At 34.3% G+C, this 20,795-nt stretch overlaps 1 protein-coding gene across 11 annotated transcripts in view; it reads right to left on the bottom strand.

Moving 5' to 3' along the window:
* The window catches only part of LOC129000065 (piezo-type mechanosensitive ion channel component), a 213,208-nt gene that overhangs the window by 13,651 nt on the left and 178,762 nt on the right, over positions 1-20,795 (bottom strand). For 8 of the 11 annotated variants that reach the window (XM_054426932.1, XM_054426925.1, XM_054426934.1 and 5 more), the window contains 8 exons: positions 19,354-19,568; positions 18,395-18,553; positions 17,537-17,663; positions 15,097-15,344; positions 13,332-13,513; positions 12,339-12,605; positions 10,702-10,823; positions 9,567-9,667 (listed from right to left, as the gene is read on the bottom strand). In XM_054426932.1, the coding sequence (XP_054282907.1) occupies positions 9,567-9,667; positions 10,702-10,823; positions 12,339-12,605; positions 13,332-13,513; positions 15,097-15,344; positions 17,537-17,663; positions 18,395-18,553; positions 19,354-19,568 (1,421 nt within the window). Of the gene's footprint in view, positions 1-2,999; positions 3,121-9,566; positions 9,668-10,701; positions 10,824-12,338; positions 12,606-13,331; positions 13,514-15,096; positions 15,345-17,536; positions 17,664-18,394; positions 18,554-19,353; positions 19,569-20,795 lie in introns of all 11 variants that reach the window. The other 3 variants (XM_054426930.1, XM_054426936.1, XM_054426928.1) reach the window with 2 other exon arrangements.

The following is a 20,795-nucleotide window of genomic DNA, read 5'->3' as shown; positions in this document are numbered from 1 at the left end:
TTGATGTCTGTCTGTAAACAACTGTTGTAAACATAATTACTCATATCTTTGTTTTGGTAAGTGGATTATCATTATGTGGTCACGTCATTTGATTCATTGCAGTCTCGTGTGTTCACGTTTTGTTTTGGACGGTCCTTGTAGCTAATGATTTAAGAAAACGTGGTGCTACTATACATAGTGGAGAGAGGGATTTAATTAGACGGGTGATCGAGTGTTGTGACAACGAATGTAAAGACAACAATTTATTAGTGCCGATAGAAAAGGCAACAGAACGTACCGCAAACTATTGTTAAGTTCCAGAAAAACTAATAAACGAATTAGAAAAGCCGGCAAACAAACTCCGGATGATAAACTCTGTACACCCGGGAAAAAACGCAAGGAGGCTGACCACCATAAAGTTCAAATAGATAGCTTTGATAGGCGTGTAATTGTAGATGTAATACGCGATTTTTACAAGAACAAAAAAATTGTCCCTACATGTAAAAAACTATTACCTGTTTTGAGAGAAAGAATTCATTTTAAATCGAGCGAATGGGCATTTCGGCGTCTCTTAAAAGATATAGGTTTCAAGTGGAAGAAATTTGGTCCTAAAAGAAAATGTTTGATTAAAAGTCCTGACATCGTTAATTGGAGGTTTAAGTATTTGCGAGGGATAAGAAAGCTAAGGGAACAAAAAAGGGAAATTTTCTATCTGGACGAAACTTGGATGGATAGCAATTTAACATTACAGAAATGTTATAGACCTTAATGGCGTGTTACCTGATGTGAACGCGTCAAACCGCGTGATTGTCGTAGACTTTGGGTCACAAACTAAGGGGTTTTGCTTGTTTTCTTGATTTTTTTGCTTAGGTTTATAGTAATAGGATTAATAACTTTAATAATAAGTTGTTTATTGCGATGAGTGCTATTGAAACTGCTGTACTCGTGTATTACCGGTAATATGCATTCACCATAAGTATATTCATGGATGTTGAACCTCTATAAGACGAATTTCAAGTGGTACGGGAAAAATTCGTACTATAGAGGTATTCTTAATAAAGAGGGTCGTTTTATCGAGGTTTAATTCTGCTGTTATTCTTCTTATAGAGGTATCTCTTCGCTCCAAGGTTTCTCCAAACAATGACTGAGGAAGGAGGAGGGATGGGTGGGGGTTTCATGTTGAGACAAGATTCTGTTTGTTCTGAAAACTACGTACTATGGAGGTTAAGATTATGATAAATTCGTCTTATAGAGGTCACGTTTGTCTTGTAGAGGTTTTGTGCTAAGAAATTTGTTGTATAGAGGTTAATCAGTCCTAGCCCATGTCACAAACAAATTCGTCTTATGGAGGTTTTTAACTTAACTACGTTGTATAGAGGTGTTTTTAGCATTGACCTATATGAAAGTGTCAAGGGGATTAAAAAAAATTCGTCTTAACGAGGAATTTGTTTTATTGAGGTTCGTACAAACGAGGTTCAACTTGGGTTTAATGCTTTCAAACTCGGATTTAAAAAGGATTTTATTGTATTGTATTTTATTGGTATTGTTACATTTAACTAAACAAAAATCATAAAGTAGAAAGGTTATTAATTTGCCTTAGTAACACTAGAAAATGGGTTTCCTTCGATTGTATGACTATGCAAAAAAATATTATGTCATCTATAAGTATAAAAGAGGATGTTTGTATATATATATATTTGGCAGTGACAAACTCAGACACCGCTGAACCGATTGCCACGAAACTTGGTACATACGTGTAGAATTTCATGGAATAGGTTTATACACCATCAATTTCGTGATCCGTCCAATCGGCTCCGCCCCAGTGGCTCTGGAGTTTCCCATGTTAACCTTATGAGAAATGGAATTAATGAATCTTAACAGCTGATTCAATTAAACAAGTTGGTTCTGTTCTATGATGTTCAATAGCATTAAAGTTACAAGGATTACCAACAGGGTGCAGAACTATTATTTCTTTTACATTTATGACAAAAGCTAATTTGCAACCAAAAGGTGAGTGAGCATAGCGAACGAACTTCAACCTGCTGGAGGCGAGTTAGCATAGTGAACGAGCTAACCTGAAGGCAAGTGAGCGTAGCGAACGAGCTAACCTGAAGGCAAGTGAGCGCAGCGAACGAGCTCCAACCTAAAGGTGAGTGAGCGTAGCGAACGAGCTCCAACCTAAAGGTGAGTGAGCGTAGCGAACGAACTTCAACCAGGACGTGATTGAGCCAAGCGAATTAAATCATCTTGAAAATACTGTCATTAATAACCATGAATGAAAATAACCATTAATAATTAAGCTAGCATAACCTAGCATTAATATAAGAGCAATAATAAAGAATCGGTTATCCTTTGTACTATATGTGTTTCATTAGTTGTCGTACGTATTTTAATTTAGTTATAAGCACTTCATATACAATAAGACAATTAAACGTTACGGTACTTAAATTATAAATAGTCAAAGGCAGACAACGTCTGCCGGGTTCAGCTAGTAGATTTATAAAAATCATACCTACAGATATTAAATACAAAAATTAAGCCTTAAAACTAGCAGAGCAGCGTCAAGACGGCTCTACAGTGATTGTCGCGCGAACGTTCAAGCGTAACGCCTTCAAACTACGAATAGGCCGGAGCTCAGGGGACTTCTTTACTCTCGCGGACAGTACATGCCTCTCTTCTACTATTTAAAACTGTAAAATGTATTACCACGCAATACCTCAAATGTACTTGGTACATGGCGCAGGACACATGGGCTAGCTAGTATTGGGCGGGACTTTTAAAAACTGTTTGTTGAAAATACAAACTATATCACAGGTAAAGGTTGAGATTCTATACTCACAGGAAAAATTGCCACATGGAAGTTTATTTTATTTTGTTACCTCTACCAAAGTAAGGTTTTATAATCCAATTTTATTCATTTATTTGTCAATTTCATCAAGAACTATAGTTACTTTACCATGCTTTGGCTTATAAAAGACCACCACTCCTGTGAAGTTTTCCTAATGAGATTGACAACTAACCTGGAGGACTCGATCAACGTTAGGCATATCATCAAACATGATTTTAAACGATATTCCTGTGAAAAACCCTCTGATGAACGAATGCAGGACAATGACAAAGGTCGTGTAAAGACCAATGATTCTGAAAAAAAAAAAAAACAGAGAGTACATTAAACCATTAACCTAGAGACTAACTCTTACAAACATGGAGAATTAAACTACCTTAAAAATAAAGAAGCAGATAGATGAAAAACACAAGTATGTATTTAGTGCAGACAAAAGTGAAATTGCAACTATGTCAGTGATTATGTAATTGTAACACACAACTAAATACTAAAAGGCAGGGAGTGAAAATTGAAAATCAATACAAACTATTTAATTCATGGCAGGTGACAATTAAACATTAATGAACCATGAAACATGTTGATGGTGACATGGTGATATGGTAATGGGACATGGTGATTAATGAAACATGGTGTCAATGCATTGTTTATGCAACATAAATTCATAGTAGTAATGTTAAAATCCGCAAATTTCAAATCCAAATGCCAAATACAATTTCTATAGAACCTACTGTAAAAATTACATTTCCTGGAAATTACATTTCCTGGAAATTACATTTCCTGGAAATACATTTCCACACCTATTTATGAAATCACTTCAAAACTTATTACTGTTTTATTTTCTAAAATGTCACTTTTTAAAATCATGACAAAATCATGTTAATTTTCCATGGTCATATTGACATCACTAGATCCTCCGTCCTCAAATTATACAAATCCCAAAAAAAACTGTAGTAAAATGCTTAAATGCTTGGAACTTGAATAAAACAAATCAGATTATAAATATTGTACTGCCTTTAAAGAATACAAGAGTTATGAAGCAAGTGCAGGTGCGATTAAATTTGAGAAAAATGTCTTTTTATTCAAGCATATCAAATCTTGATTATGAATTTTTTTTTATTGGGTAAATTTAAGATTCAAGATCTCTGGTTTTGATACATAACTTACATATTTAGTGAGTTTAGTAAACTGAATAAATAGTTTTTTTTTATATTTTTTTTATAGGAAAGCTAAATAATATGTTGCCTATGTAATATAAAATGACTGTAAATGTATAAACTATCTTCTAAATAAGTTAATAAAGCTACAAGTAGGCCTAACAAGTAAACCCAAAACATTTTAATATAGCCTAAGTTATTGATATTTTAAAAAAATCTCAAGTATCTTATTTAAATTTAGTGGTACACCTGATGCGGTCACATTCTAAAGCTTTCTAAAATATGCAAAGTAAACTAAAGATTATTTGGTAGAATACAAAATTAATAATACACAAATTAAAAATAAAATGTAAAGGCACTTGTAAACTGCTTTTAAATTTATTAAAAGCAAAATTGACAATTTATAAGTATCTGGTAAAGATAGCTATGAGTAAAATTTAGTATATTACATGTGTTTCCTGTATGAAAGAATAGCTTTATTTGGCAAAAACCACACATAAGAAATTGTTAGGTTAAAAATCTCCTAGAGGTAAAAAGTTGACCTTAGATTTCTAATTCATAATAGGCAAGGATTCTTTCAAACCAAATAATTTACATTTTTGATTTTTTTTTTCTGTCATTGTAAAGCAGTCTTGATATCAAATTTATGATATAAATCAGAGTTTTATCTGAAATCTGGATTTCTCTTGAGGAATCTGTCTCATCTTCACAAAGGCCATATGGTCTCATATAGACAATAAGCAACAGATTGGCTACTACAAACACAAACCATCTATAATGTAGCCACATGCCATAGAAGCAATCATGTGCTGCCCCCAATTGTACTTTATGATCACCACAGGTTTATAATGCCCAAATAAACGTGAAGAATTTAACTACAACTAGATTGCTTTCAAGGTTTTGTATATGATTTATGATTACAGTTAAAGTTAAGTAGACATTGCATTACCAAGTTTTTAGTGTTGTTATTAGTCTTGACTTTTGGATAGTTAAATAAAAGTATTGAATCTCCAGCATTGTACTGTAGTCAATCACTGAAAGCGTAACTAGTTGATAACGATTGCATGCCACATCAGGGATAACAATTTAAAAACTAAAGAATAATACATATAGAATGTCCACAAAAGCACCTCCTCATATTAGATTTATTCCATTTAAAAGCTGCAAACAGTTCATATAAATGGGATGTTATTTATTAACAAATATAACTACCAGCTACCTAAGCAAACCAAAAGTAAAATGCAAGCTATAAAGTCCACAAACCAAGCATTAGGCAAACACAAAATGTACAGTAGAACCTAAATTCAAAGGTGCATAATTGGACGCTGAGAAAGAAAGTGTACCTGTCAAATGAATTGTGAATTCGAGAAAAACTAATATTATAGCGGAAATTCTCTGAAATTTGTCTCGGCAGATAATTATTCAATTATTGGACAAGGTTTTAATATTGACTTAGGATATTGCAAGTACACTCCTTCGATTACATTTAAAAATGCATTAACGTTGTTTTCATGTTTATCTGATATTGTAGTGTTAATTTGATATTTCTTTACTCTTTGGTTATGATATATGACAAGCAATTGATTTACTAATAGCTCCATTTTAAAACTCAATACACAACAGGAAGAGAAACATGATTTTAACTGTTCCCAACTGATACAAAAAGGTGTAAAATCTACACGGGTATGTTTTGGCTACAATGGCTTTATTTTCAGTTTCCTTCCTTGCTATTTAGGTTCTACCTTTAACTACGGATAAAGTAAGACATCCCATGCTAATAATAAAATGTTAAAGATGAGCATGAATTGAGTCAATGGCAGACTATACTGCTGTTAGTTAGTGATTTATGTTGTATAATGTGGTCTTTTTACCAGGCCAAACTGAAAGGACAAATTACTGTCCTAAAGCATCATTTTATATATAAAATGTTAAAATGTGTATAATTTATGTTATAACATAAATTAAAATTAAAATTATTAATTTAAAAACTATGAGGGCAAAAAGAATGTTTCGAGTAGATATTTTGAGTAGGTAGATGTTTCGAGTAGGCTTCTAGCAGCCTATTCAACAATGTTCCATTAAAAAAAATTGCTACAGATGGTCCATATGGATGGGATGTCTACTCTAGTATGCAAAAATGTTCTACTATGCTACTAAACCAACTACACCCACCAAACACCATGTTAATTTTTACAATTAGAGATATGAATGTAGAATTACCTGGATGTTAATGTGTCTGAACACTGAACACATGTGAGGTTAGGGAGTCTGAACTATTTACAGACAACATTCAACTAGGAGCACATCCATCACCCGGGGGGAGCAGGCAGGGGAAGCAAATGTACAATCACGAGCTTTGTGCAACAATTTTCAAATTGTCTTAATTTACAAACGGTAGTTACACACTAGCATACATGTATTTTACATTGACAATGAAGTTCATATAGAATGCGAGTCACAGTTCATCTATTTACATAATCGCCAAAGTTGCTAAAGGCGGCAATAATTGAATTATTTGTATTAAACATCGTACAACCTGAATGAATACATTTGATAACCTGTACACATTATGTAATAGGTAGATAAAGACATGTCACTGCTAGCTCCAAAAATGAGGAGTGCAGACAACTTAAGTAAAACCACTGTTTTTGAAGCATAAATGCAAATAAATCAAAGGCATTTTTCTTTAAAAATATATGTTTATTGTTGTCATGCCCAAATATTTTAGTTGGCATTATCTGAAAAAATTTATGTTTACCATTGATTGTTTAATTTGCCTTTGTTTTAACATGATTTTGGTCTCTGTTAACAAGATTCTCTGAAAAAATGTTTTGTGATTCTTCTTTTTGTTAATGTTAGATTGACAATCATCACCATAACATTTTGTCAGATGATTCTAACACAAATTATTATTGACATGAAAAAAATGTGTATGCATTTTTTACATTCATGGTTCACAGAGATTTTACATTAGTTTTCAGTACTCCTCTTTTTTCACCAGAAGTGACATGAGCTTATATACTCTCATTTAATAATACATGCAAACAATTTTGTTGAGTTGGATTTTATCTACAAGAAAACTATCTAACGACTTAAGGTAAAAATTTTGGATTTTTTACTTTCTTTAATTCTATAAAACCTGACTCCATGCTTTGTTTAAAAAATCAAACCAGTAACAACCAGAACCATCATAAACACACCCCCATCCCCAGTGCTGCCTTATCACTATCAGGATGACTGAATAACATAGAATATACAACTTGGAGTGGGTTAAAAATATTTAAGGATTAAATAGAAAATTTTAATTAATAAAATATAAATTATTAGTTCTTTATGTCAATTTTTGCTTTAAGCACATAGTCTATTATTGCTAAAAACATTGTATGAAAATGGTTGCATGAAAATTTATGTTATAGGGTAAAATCATAGACTAAACAACACAAGTAGACTTCTCATTCCATTGTAAATTTTGAAGCTTGTTTTTCGTGCTTTATATTTTGGTTATATAACTAGGAGACCAGTTATTGTTTATGATTAGAACGTTTTATTTGGCTATACGAGGTTTTAAATTACTGAAATAACAATAAACAAATTGTAAACCAAACACGACCCCTACAGTACGACATACAGAACTAACAATAAAACTGGCTTTAGCTGTTCCATAAGGATGACAAATCTACTAAGGGAGTATGTTTTGTCTATGGTCAAATCTTTTGTTCACGTAATGACAGTTACAGTTCAGTCAATTTTCAAGCAGTCTACTGTGATTATAACTGAAACAATTGTATGAACTTTAAAAATAACGTGTTATCAATCTTCATTGTGTCACAAAAAAATGTATAGTAGAAGTAGCAAATTTGACCATTTATTAGCATACCTACCTAAATCACACAAAAACACAATTTATCTTAAAAATAGAATAAAAAAAATGTTTCAACTTAAAAAAAAAAAAAAAAAAAAAAAACTATTCAAACACTTAAGAAAAGTTTGAAAGTTTACTCAAAACAAGTTGTGTCTATCATCCACTGTTTCAAAATCTATATAATTAATACGCTACATGAAACTTTGTCGGTTGAACTCCTCCGCCATTTCTTAACCGATTTTATCCATTGACGTCTCATTGGAAAGAGCGTGTCGCGTAGATTTGCAAACTGGCCTTACATTTTTGAAAAAGTCCCTTGGGCTCTGCCCCAGTGGCCTTGAAAGTTCCCATGTTATCCTTATTGAGAACATAATTGTTTACATTTTGATCAGCTGTATAATTTAATTGCTGTTATTTATTTTTCAATTCAATGAAATGCATTGAGTACATTTATTTACTATTTGAGTTTGTGTAAACATAACCTTCAAGACGGAACGCATTAGTATGGTTGTATCTTAAATTTGTGTATTTATCGTTGTTTTATGTCGCTGGATCGTGATGGCATGATTGTAACTTAAATTTGTGCATTTATCGTTATTTTGTGTAGCTATAATTTGTTTATTTGTTGTTTTTTTCTTTTAAATGCCTCCGACACGACGACAACGAAACATAGCCAGGACTGACAGGAGGCGTAGTCGTGATAACGACCGCAGCTACACATAGTGGCGTGTAAAATAGGCTACCTCATCACAGTCAGCACCTGACCCTGGACAATCTCAACTATTAGGTTACATATGCACCCTAACACAACCCCAAAACAACTTTTTGTTCTCAATTGGCCCTCTATCAATGACCTGTGTTGCCTGTACAGCGAGGCATTTTGAGAAGGAGAAAACCGGACGGAATGCTTTAGGCTTTAGGTTTATCAATTACGAACATAAACATGGTCTGAGTTACACACCGGTAATCTTTGAGATGACTCTTTTAAACTCATTGTAAATATGACTGTTATTCGTTTTGAAATAACTCCTGTAATACTTTGCAATTGCTCGAATTCGAGCAACATGTACACTAGTTATTGCATTAATGCAACACATAATTTAGCCATTTTAATATTATTTACATAATCTTACACAGCTCTATACAACACATAGGATATCACAGTTACTAAACATGCTTTGTAACTAAATATTTTTATTTTGTATTATATCTACTTGTATAAATTCCTGCTAAAACTATAAACACCCTTATGATATTTATATACAGCACATTCATTTGTTTATATTACATTGTAATAACACCAGGTGGAAGGTGGTTTTTTAGGACAAAATGTCCCCATGTTTTAGAGTTTTTTTTTTCTGGATTAAGGAGCTATAATATAAACTATTGTAACAACAATGTATCATAATTTTAGTATAAGATCTACTTGAACCTGGAATACCTTTGTTCTTGTAAATTTTCAAGATTGAATATATTACAATTCGGAAAACAAACTTCTCGTTTATAGCTCTGCAAACTAAAAAGTCAAGATTTTTTTATATAGTATAAAATAAATCTGGCTTATATCGAAGATTTGTCTGCATAAAAATAAAAATAAAACATATTGACGACCAAAAGGAAGTATTACTTTGAAAAATGTTAAATTAACGAGTGACATTGTCCTGTAAGGAATTGGCTCCATTAAAAAATAATTAAAATCTATAGAGAGTGATTATTGTAAACTCACCCCTTGCCACTAATTATGTTGAGCCCCTCGGGGAACGCTTTGTCATTGAAGGTATAGATAATGAGGTTATCACAGTTGGCCCAAGGCAAGTTCTTCAACACCTGCAGTGGAACATGAGTTTAGTCACATGTGATATCAAACACTCACAATGCAGTGTTAATACGAGTTTATTTGTTCTTAGAATATGAGTAAATAAACATTTAAATTTGCAAAGGATTGTCATAATGGATTATAACATAAACATTTATTAGTTGGGTTCAAAATTTGTTCTTTAAAACATGTTGTTAAAATCAAATTGAAATAAATCAAAATATTTAATCCACCAACTGGTTCCTAATTCTGCTATTTTGAAGATTTATTAGATTTTGACTAAAATATTTCTTTTATTTTAAACTATGCGAAAGTGTTAAAATAAACAGATGTCTTAAATTTTATCATCAATTTTTTGTGTGTAATTTATAAAACAATAATAATACCAATTTTCTTCTGTATTGAACCAAAACATTGATAGATTTGATGATGAGAATAAGATTTTTAATAAGAATAAGACTATTCACAAGCCAAGGATTGTTTCTCATATTACTTCAGGTTAGACTTAGGAGGTTGACTTGAGAATCAAGCATAACAGGGAAACCAAGGGATCTGTTGAAAGTCAAAAAGAATGTGCACATGAGCAGAGGTGACGGCGACCTAGCACCACTAACACGCCTAACTAAATCCCTCACCCTGATAAATTACAGTGTTACACTGACATGACAGTTTGTTTTACCCATTTGACATTTTGGCTGTAGAAGTAAACGAGTTAGAGCTTGGATAACTGTTTCATTAAAGTGAACAAGAATATTTTTTTAACTTTCAGAAGTTCTAAAATTAAATATGGTGAATCCGCAAGTCATTTTCACTTTTAACACATGATTCAAGGTACAATTAGCATTAGCTATAGATTTTATAACAAAACGCATCAAGTTATTACGCTGCATAGTCACTTTAATTGATAAATAAAATTAAAACTAATTGAGTTGATATCAATACATTGTTTGAGTGGGGGCAGATCTCTAGGTGCTTCGGCGTAATGTGGGCTTTTGCTTATTACCAACATTAAAAAATTTGTTAATTTCACTGGATGGAACATTACCGATTCGTAGGTAGAGTCGTTACAGTTTTCTCGTAGCTCCCACCAGTAGACATTACTCAAATTGTCGTAGCGAAGTCTCATGTTTATATCTCGATACGGAGTGATCAGCTCACGGTTTTGGTCTGTGATCAAAATACAGGTTCTAGCAGATTATAACCAACAAAAAAAAAAACTATATGGTATGTTTTTTTTTAACAGTTTTTACCTACTGAACAACGTAGCAGAACATCAATAACATCCTTTTCTTCATAGGCAAACTGCATGTGTGTGAAAAATGTAATACAGTAGTTTTCTATTTAATAGAGATTTTAGTTCCAAAACTAGAAAATTATTATAAGGGACTAGATATAGGAAACTTTCAACAAACGTTAAGACCATGACAAAGAAAATAAAAGAAATAATAACTTCAATAGGTGAAGAAAATGTTTTACTTATATGACAGCACAATTAGGTCACATTGGATTGATGCACAAACATGCAAAAGCCATTTAGGAAATACACCCTTTTATAAAAGATGTAAAAGAACACAAAATATAAACTTGTTTCCTGTTTTCTATCTATAATCATTAAATAAGAGTCTAAGATTTAATAATCTTACTTAACAAACAATTTAATCAATAAAAAACAGTAAATAACTAATGTTCTCAATTCTTATTGAATCAACTCAAGTTCAAGTTATAAAGCCCGAGGTTCAATACTTAACTTTTTTTTTAGGGTTGGCGGCCTCTTTTAACCTTGCATTTGCCCGTCCATATAGACTAAGCGCCTGTGCATGGATCGTTTACAGCAAAGCAAGGAGTGAGCCGGTACAGTACAAAGGTGAACTGTACTGATAAAATGTTATCGGCAGTGACCAGGATCCGAACCCACGACACTACTGCCTTGGGCCTGAAGTCCGTGACACTACCGACTGAGCCACCGACTCACTAAACTACTCAACTTCATACTTAAACTAGTTTAATATATTTAAACACCGACTGATAAATAGATCAGTTAATCATATATTCAACAGTTATACTCCTAGTTGAATGGTAAATTGTAATGCAGACATCACAGACTGTGTTAAATTGATATCTAAATAGAATGACAATTGATTTCATCTACGCTTTAATATTTCTCTTTGGAATTAATTTTATTACTGCCTCAACTATGATAAAGGAAATTTTAAGATTGTCAGACCTCTGAATGCAGTAACAAATTTGCAAAATAAAACAAAGCAAAAACCATAAGGGGGAGAGCCACTAAAAATTTTGTTCTGACAGGTTGCGAGTTTAGATATTGTTTGACTTGCTACAAAGTATGTCAACTTGTTTTCTGTTGACAACGCAAACAACTGTTGGGTTGGCAGTTATTTTTTTAAGATATATAGTTTATATGTTTTATTGGTGTCCTTTTTTGATGCATTTACAGGTTTTTAAATTAATTAGCTGGTAAACAAGTTTGCTATGTGTGTGTCTAAATGTGTAACTTGTACCTCTGTGACAGGACTAATTTTTAAATACATTAGTTGTTGTCGTAAAAAACATATTTTAAAAGACTCTGATTTCATGTTTCTCTAATGAGGGAAAAAATATCAAAGTAGGCAAAATTAAATCACTGAATAATCCATGAGTTACGGTTGCTATTAGTTGTGTCACCTTGCTGCCGCGTACCTGTACCCTGCATCAGCTGAGTGATGGGAGAGGCGATGCCTGTGCTGCTCACTTTGATGAACTTAGGCATCAGGTTGGGTATGACCATATGATTGGCTACATTGGTCTGGTTGAGCATCTGCACCAGAGTCTGTCGGTCCGTGTTGTTAGCCTCCAGGATCGTCTCCTGACTCTCCGTAAGCACTCCGGGAGTCTCCGGGTTGTTAGTGTGTCTCGAAACTGTCCACGTCAGCTTTACGGTGATCGGATTTGCTGCAACACATAGCCAGTGCATTAGTGTGTGATAAGGGAATTTCACAAGTACATTAGTTTACAGCACATTGGAAAATTTAACATTGCTTAGTGAGGACTTGATGAACAGTGCAGTATCACCCTAAAAATGATCAGAGAGCACACTTTAGTGCAGGTGTCTTAGCCTGAGATCTTTATCTTCCGAGTACAGACATTGGAGGCAAAATGCTTGTCTAAACTTAAGTCGATCTATACAGAAACTCGATAGTCTGCAGGGAGAGTTGGATATTACTGGAGGTAGGTAATTAAAGATCTGACACTCAAGACTCTACCATATTACAGTACAATATAGGCTATATAATATGTAAACTGTCAACAAGATACCTTACAAAGATTTGTAAAAACAAAACTAGTGGAATGAGGCTCAAAACTAAAAGATTACCTAGTCATCTCTTGCATACATTTATTTCTTGCAAATGCTATAAGTGTATTTACAATATTGAATTTTTTTATCTGTTGTTTATCTAATAAAAATGCAGATTCAGAGTAGACTGTGATTGATTATGTGAACATTCAGTTGCACTTGTACAACACATGAAAGCCCAAAAACTGTGAAACCGAAACACTCAAGTTGGCCCAGAACTGTTGGTTTGAAAACAGGTTTTCATAGTTTTTAGACCTAAAAACTTTTGAGGATTTCTTAATTTCTACAAAAACTATTAACATTTCAGCCCCTAGGTTACTCACATGATCTGGCCTCCTTCTTCATGTTCTCCTCGTCTGGTGGTGAGATGGTCCAGGTGGAGGTAGAGTGAGGAGAGAGTTGCACAACACCGACGTCCTCGTAGTTGTAGTTGGAGAGGAAAGTCTGAGCCACTCTGGACTTGCGGTACACCTGACTCATGGACGTCCACATGTCCTCATCTAACCTGCAACAGAACAAGAATATTGGCTAACGTTAGATTGTCTCTATCTAGGGATGGTCAAGTCTCAAAATTTCGGGAAATTTTCGGGAAATTTTAAATCTCGTTACACGAGACGAGATTTCTTTTTGGCCGAGATTTTTATCGAGACAAGAAAAAAAAAATAATAAAAAAAAAATTAAAAACGCCTGCAGAAAGTCAATGCAATACCCGCAATACAGGAGCGTGTTGTAGTTGCTTTTCCTTTGCGAAGGCGTTCTTATTTAATTAATTCTTTAAATGTAAATATTACTTTAATTATTTTAATAATGTTACTTTAATAACATTTGAGAAGTATTGTTAAGTGTAAGCAGTGTGAGGAATGTTTTATTACTATAAAAAGTCAAAACAAGTAACTATTTTATAAAAATTAATATTGCTTTTATTTTATGATTTATTTTATTTTAGGATAAGTTGAACTCTATCCTAACTGATATCACTATGTTTCCTAATCGTAGGCATTTTTAATAAGTTAGGCGTGATTAATAAAAAAATGTTATGCTGATGTTTTTTTAATAAAAGATTGTAAATATTCTTGCCTATTATCATTATTTTTGTATTTAAACAGTCATCTAACAATGTTACAAAATCAGGTAAAAATTTTGAACGTGCATTTCCCGTTGTGTATGAGAAGGGAAATCCCGTCTCTATCTCGTCTCAAAATTTTATGAGAAATAAAAAATCTCGTCTCGTCTCGAACTAAAAATCCAATCTCGTCCATCCCTATCTCTATCATATAATAACAGACAACACGTGTCATCTAGCTCCAAAAAAATGCATTGGCTCACAATACACTAAATATGTAGGAATGGGCTTCTTCAAAAGGAATTAGTGGAACCATCTGAGGAAGTCCCATCATGGCAAAAAATATAAAATTTGTAATTGTAATGTGAAATATTGATGTGCTATGTACTCCCTGGAACTCCTTTTAGGGATGGACTCCGCGGTCACGGGGTTATCGTCAGAATGACTCCGCGGTCACGGTGCGATCGTCAGTATGACTCGCGATCACGGCTCGATCGTCAGCATGACTCCGCGGTCACAGCGCGATCGTCGTCATGACTCGCGGTCACTGCGCGATCGTCGGTATGACTTCGTCTCCTGCGTTTGCGGACCTATCGCTCGCAATAACGGCGTTATCGGCACTCGCGAAGCGGAAAAATCGCCGACGATCGGACCAAATCCCGTCCCGAAAAATTCTTGAGTCAAATGTAATCCCGTCCCGATAATCGGGAATATTTTTTTCCCGAAAAATTCCCGAAATTTCGGGACCCGTCCATCCCTAACTCCTTTCAATTGTAACCTAGTTGTGCATCCTACCCTTGATTAAAGAATTCCTAAGCCAAGTACTCTTTTGTTCAAAAACTAACCACTGGAGGAGTAAGTGGTTAAGATTAAATAAATAATAATTTCTTTCATTCTTGTGTACGATTAAAAGCTTCATTGATGTGCCAATAAAATTTACACAGTACCTGTAGCCTGCATCAGATGAGTGGGAGAGGTGACCTTTTACCATTTACCTAACTAGAAAAGTTATTTTCCAAACCAACCTGGCGATAGAGTTATTCTGTGCACTCATCGAGTAGATGGGCTGGAAGGCACCGATCCTGACATGGATGGTGACATCGTAAGGTATGTTAGGCTGTCCCACAGTGTTGCCGAGGGCGAACAGAACCAACGGGAACCAGATGACTCCGATGATGGCCATGAGAGCGCTGCCTCCCACCAGGTACTTGGAGAGAGGGTTCTTGCGTTCTCCCCGTGGCTGAGGGTACTCGGATTCTGCCCGGCGCTGGCACTGTGTAATACAGGAGAGGATATAGTCTTAAAACAGGGTTTACTGGGAGCTGAATATTTTAATTAAAGGGTCTTATAGTTCTGGAAGAATTGAGAATCAGGTACGTTTAGTTAAAAGTTTTTATGAAGACAGACAGATGATCTTGTGGGTGTGTTAATGGGGACAGTCTTGCAGGTGTGAAACTGTCTCAATATCTTAAACCATTAGCAATAGGCTTCCACTGTCACATTCCGCAGATTCATGGTCTTTGGGAAACAATCAAGTCAAAATATATCAAAAACTTTATTCAGTGTTTTTTTTTGTTTTTTTTGTTTGTTTTTTTTTTTGTCTTGACATGACTGACGTATTGTTATCACTTGATTTATCAACTGTTTGGAAGTCAAGTCAATGGCACTCTACATTGATTGGTATATAGGGTATATATTTTTTTTTGCAGTTCTTGCCTATAGTCCACAATTTTATAGGCGACAAGTTTGGCTAAATATTTTTCTGGAGAGTCAGCTGATCTACATAACACATATGAGGCCCAGCGTTAATAGCTCATTGCCTTGGATTTAATTCTGTTAAGAAAAATCTTTTTGTAAATACATATTCATAAATTTAATGTTAATGATTCATTATTCTTTTTATCACTTCTTAACAGTGGTAAACTGTACCTTACAGGGGTGCCAACGGGTTTGATGTCACAAATTGAGACATCAGCAGATTTTTTGCAGGGGAATTTATGATTTTGAAGAGATTCCAGCCATTGGTCGGTTAGAAGCACATAAAAGATTTCAGGGCTGTGCGAATAGTTCGAAAAACGAATCGAATCCGAATCTTTTTAGAGATTCGATTCGGATTCGAGAACGAATCTACTGTTTCTAACTGGATTCGGATTCGGAATCGATATTCAAATTTACTGGTAAGAGATCCGGGTTCGGATTCGATATTCAAATTTCTTGGAAATAGATCCGAGTTGGGATTCGATATTCAAATTTACTAGATTCTGATTGAATATAATTTTCAATATAATTTTTTAGACACTAAAAAACTACTTGTGCACTCCGATTTGCTGTTGACTGGTTCATGTTAGGAACCTGACCAACTTGGTGTTAGGTTTTAGGTACATTAGTGTAGGTCGCATTTGAACCCTATCTTGGCTATCAGTAAACTTAACCTCACAGTGTTTGTTGTTACTTGTAATAGTAATGCAGACACAGGCTTGTGTGGAGGATTAACACCGAGGTGTATAATAGGCTGGGCCTATGTTTTAGACTACACAAATTGGTAGTCCATCACTTTTAGCGAGTAACTTAGGCCTAGGTGGTATGCCTAACTTATGCCCAATTTTTTAGTTTCCAAACTTCAAATAGGTAGGCCTAAATTTTATAACTTTTTTATTTGGCCCATTTCAAGAATTTTGTTAAGCAATTCCCTAAGTTATTTCAGCCCCAGAAAATGTGGTCTAAAAATGTGAAAATTGGTACTGCTGACTTTCCTCGGATTTGGATTCGACTCTGAACAGGTTTAAATATTTGGATTCGATAACAGCTTTAAATTTCAGATTCGGATTCAATCCAGGTTCGATAATGGCTGTAAATTTGAGATTCGGATTCTACCCAGATTCGACTCGGGATTAATTAAAATATTCGGATTCGATCCGGATTCGATAAAATCTGTACAGCTATGATTCGGATTCGGATTCGAACCAAAATTTCTGGATTCGCACAGCCCTGAAAGATTTATCAGAAAATGTTTACAGCTTCCTTAATTTATTACTGGGGTAGTTATGCAATCAAAATCCCATTTGAAAATTTATCTTAATAAATAATTTTATAATGGCTATAAAATGTTTATGTGGATTTCCACTTTCTGACTCGTATCATGTTTGACAATGAGAACAAATTAGTTTTTCCTGTTAATTGGCACTTTTTAAAGCAAAATTGTCCATTTAAATTGGGTTAAAACTTAAAAGTGTTATTCAAAAGTTTAAATTCCCATAAATTCGCAGAGTAGTTTAAATAAGTGTTGGGGTCATCTCACCACCGCATTTTAACTATCCTTTAACCACCAGACCTCCCAGCATGGCAAAGAATTTTGGGGAGGATTCTGCGACGTGAGCTTTGGGGGAGCTGCGCACCCCTGGTACCTTCAATATTAAGATTTAAGCTTTTAAAGAAATCTTTTTATCTTGACAACTCAAGCCTCACCTTGAGTTGGAATATGTGGGCGAAAATGTCCTCCATCTTGAGCCAATCGGAGAGTGTCATTGAAGTGTCTGTCCAGATCCAATCCATCAGAGCTCGTAGCTCAAACACAAACGGAACTGCCATGAAACTAGAAATAATATAGTCAGTTGTTATGAAAACTATTAAACTTGTAACAAGAAGGGGTTGTAAGTAGGGAAAAATTAGACTATGCTAAACTTGATGACATCTTTTGTACCCAAATTATGCTTGGATGTGTGTGTGTACAAGAGCAAAAGAACCAAGGTTGAAGGTTTAAGCATTTTCTTTAGGTTAGAAAATGTACCTAATTGGGAAAGATTCCACTCAGAAACAAAGAGCAAACACAACTTTACACTAAACAGAAAAGTTAAAATATTTCACTAGCACTGACATAAAAAAAAAAAAAAATCATTAAAATCATTCTTGGCTGAAAACACTGTCTATGACACTAAAACATTTAGTGAGTCGGTGGCTCAGTCGGTAGCGTCGCGGACCCAAGGCAGCAAAGTCGTGGGTTCGGATCCTGGTCACTGCCGATAACATTTTATCAGTATAGTTCACCTTTGTACTGTACCGGCTCACTCCTTGCTTTGCTGTAAACGATCCACGCACGGGCGCTTAGTCTATGTGGACGGGCAAATGCAAGGTTAAAAGAGGCCGCCAACCTCTTTTTTGAAAATGAAAAAATAATGAAATTTCAATTTTTGATGATTGTGTCTGATTTGTGTTTCTTATACCAGGGTGGACTCTTCACCACTGAGATGAGCCAGTTGTTCCAACATGTTTTTATTCAAAATGAATTTTGTCCAATTACGAGGTAGGCCTAAATACAATACTCACACTTTAAACAAGTACATATTTATGTAGTTGAAGCTCTTGCACAAGAAGTTGCCCAATATTCTTGTAGGGTAGCCACTGCGTATCTGGTAGGCTGACAGAAGCAGGTAGAAACACTTGACCATGTACCACATCTGAGGAGGCAGAGCTGCGTTGAACTGCCTGTAGTTACAGATAATAATTATTCAGTTAAAAGGATGCTAAAAAGTACGTAGTATTTAAATATTTCCCTCCAATATCATACCATTTAAGTAGACTAGGCTGGCCAGCCGCACACGTACAACAAAATAATGCTGTCTTTTTTAATTTATTATTTTTTACATTTTTAAATCAAGATACATTTTTGAAGACAATGGCATATATAGAAAGTTAGGAATAGAATCTAACAGTGTTGAAAAAAATATTAAAAACTTAAGAACTTGAATTATTGAAAATAGCTGAAAATGGACTGATGGTGATGAACTACTGTTAAGAAATAGTTTACTTTATAGATATTTATTCTTAATTAAAAAAAATAAATTCAAAAACTGTTTTGATTCAATGACTTATGACTAACTGAGTAAATATTATGTACATCATGTAGAAAATATAAAAATAAAATAAAATAAAGACTAACTTTTCTGTTCATATAATTTGAAAACAAAAAAATAAGAAAGGTACTTGTGGGATGAACATTTTCTTCATAGATTAATATTTAATATTTCGTTGAAAATTTTTTTTTTTTATTCACGTGTTCCCTGGATGGTTCTAAACAAAAAATAACTTTTGACAGCTAAATCATCACATGTTTGATCTCTCATCTATGTCAGCTGCCACATAAAATAAAATACCAATATTAACATGGGTAAAGTTCAATGAATTCACTGAAATGAAAGTAATAGGGTGTAAAAAATATCTACAGTTATTAAAAGAGAACTGGGAATTGAATATACTAGCCTATAACCTAATATTTTTAGCTATACCTTTCTGTAACGGCTGGAAGTACAAAAAACATCCAGGCATGGATTCCAATGACTAGAATAAACTGGAATATTATCTTCCCACCGATGAACTTGCGAAGATACAGAGTTCTGTCAATGATGATGAGAGCAAACTGTAGAATCAACATGACCAAGAAGGCAATCGGAACTTTGTTTTCCTCAAAGTATTGAGACACTCCACCATCCCCTTGTTGCGACTGAAACAATAAAATTCATTTAAACAAAATTGTAAACTCTAAAACCACACTGAATTGCCGTTACATTAGACATATATTGAAATTAGTTGAAAATACTCTTTTTTTAATGAAAGTAGAGATGGGCCGATACCAAAAATTGTCGACACCGATACCAATACCGATACCACCAAAGTACTCTCGATACCTATCGATACCGATACTTCCGATACCTATCAAAATAACAGCTGGAATCGAATAAAACATTAATTTTAATATGAACACATTTATTGTCAACGATAAATAAGCAGAATGTCTTTGTTTATATAATTATATTGTTTATTTAAATGTGGATACACATTTTTGTATCCATATTAGTGTGTTATGTTAACAGAGAGTGGGCTAAACTCATTTAAGTTTAGATTTGGATTTGTAACATCCATGGGATTGTCTTCACTTTCATCTTGGCCTAGGCCTATATTCTTCCCCAACTGTTGATTTGTTCAATTTCCTCTGGGAAAATTCACGTTGATGGTGAAGTTTCAGATGTTTATTGAGGTTAGAAGTCGTACAAGACTTAAGCTATCTTTTTGCACAGTTTACATTTTGCCACATCACTACTTTCACTAATAATATTCAAAAAGGCCCACACATCACTTTGACGCTTACTCATATTAAATAAAAATCATAAAATCATTCATTAACTAAAATCAAAAGAAATTCAATTAGAACCAATGTGAAACACTGGCACTCGGTGCGGCGTTCAACAACAAACCAAGTTTCAATGTCGCTAAAACATAGCACTTGATTGGTTGATCGTCATCGCAGGGCAGTAGGTGAGCCAATGAGATTGTGTCTATTAAAATGCCAAGGACACTAACGCTTGCAGTGGTGAACAACCAAACCAAGTATCCACGTTGCTGTCACATTACACGTGATTGGCCAAACATCGTCTCTGGATGGAAAACTAGCCAATGAGGTCGTGTCTATCAAAGTCGCAGTGGTGATCAACCAAACCTAATATCAACCCTGGAGTTGAAAACTAGCCAATAAGGTTGTCTTTACTAAGTAGGCAAACAGCTAGGATTCATAAGATAACGGCAATTTACCCGCTCTGAACTGACTCAATCCGCACCGATTCGTACCGTTCAGTGTCAGTATCAGTAACGAACTCAAAACAGGCAAGTATCGAGTATCGACGATACCTCGATACCGCTGGTATCGAGAGTATTTTGGTATCGAATATCGGTA

The sequence above is a fragment of the Macrosteles quadrilineatus genome, unplaced genomic scaffold (assembly GCF_028750875.1).
Source record: "Macrosteles quadrilineatus isolate MER2022 unplaced genomic scaffold, UCM_ALF_1.0 Scaffold_8__2_contigs__length_117827958, whole genome shotgun sequence".
Lineage (NCBI taxonomy): Eukaryota > Metazoa > Arthropoda > Insecta > Hemiptera > Cicadellidae > Macrosteles > Macrosteles quadrilineatus.
The sequence above is the reverse complement of the archived record's forward strand: the minus strand, read 5'-3'. Positions and strand labels throughout refer to the sequence as shown.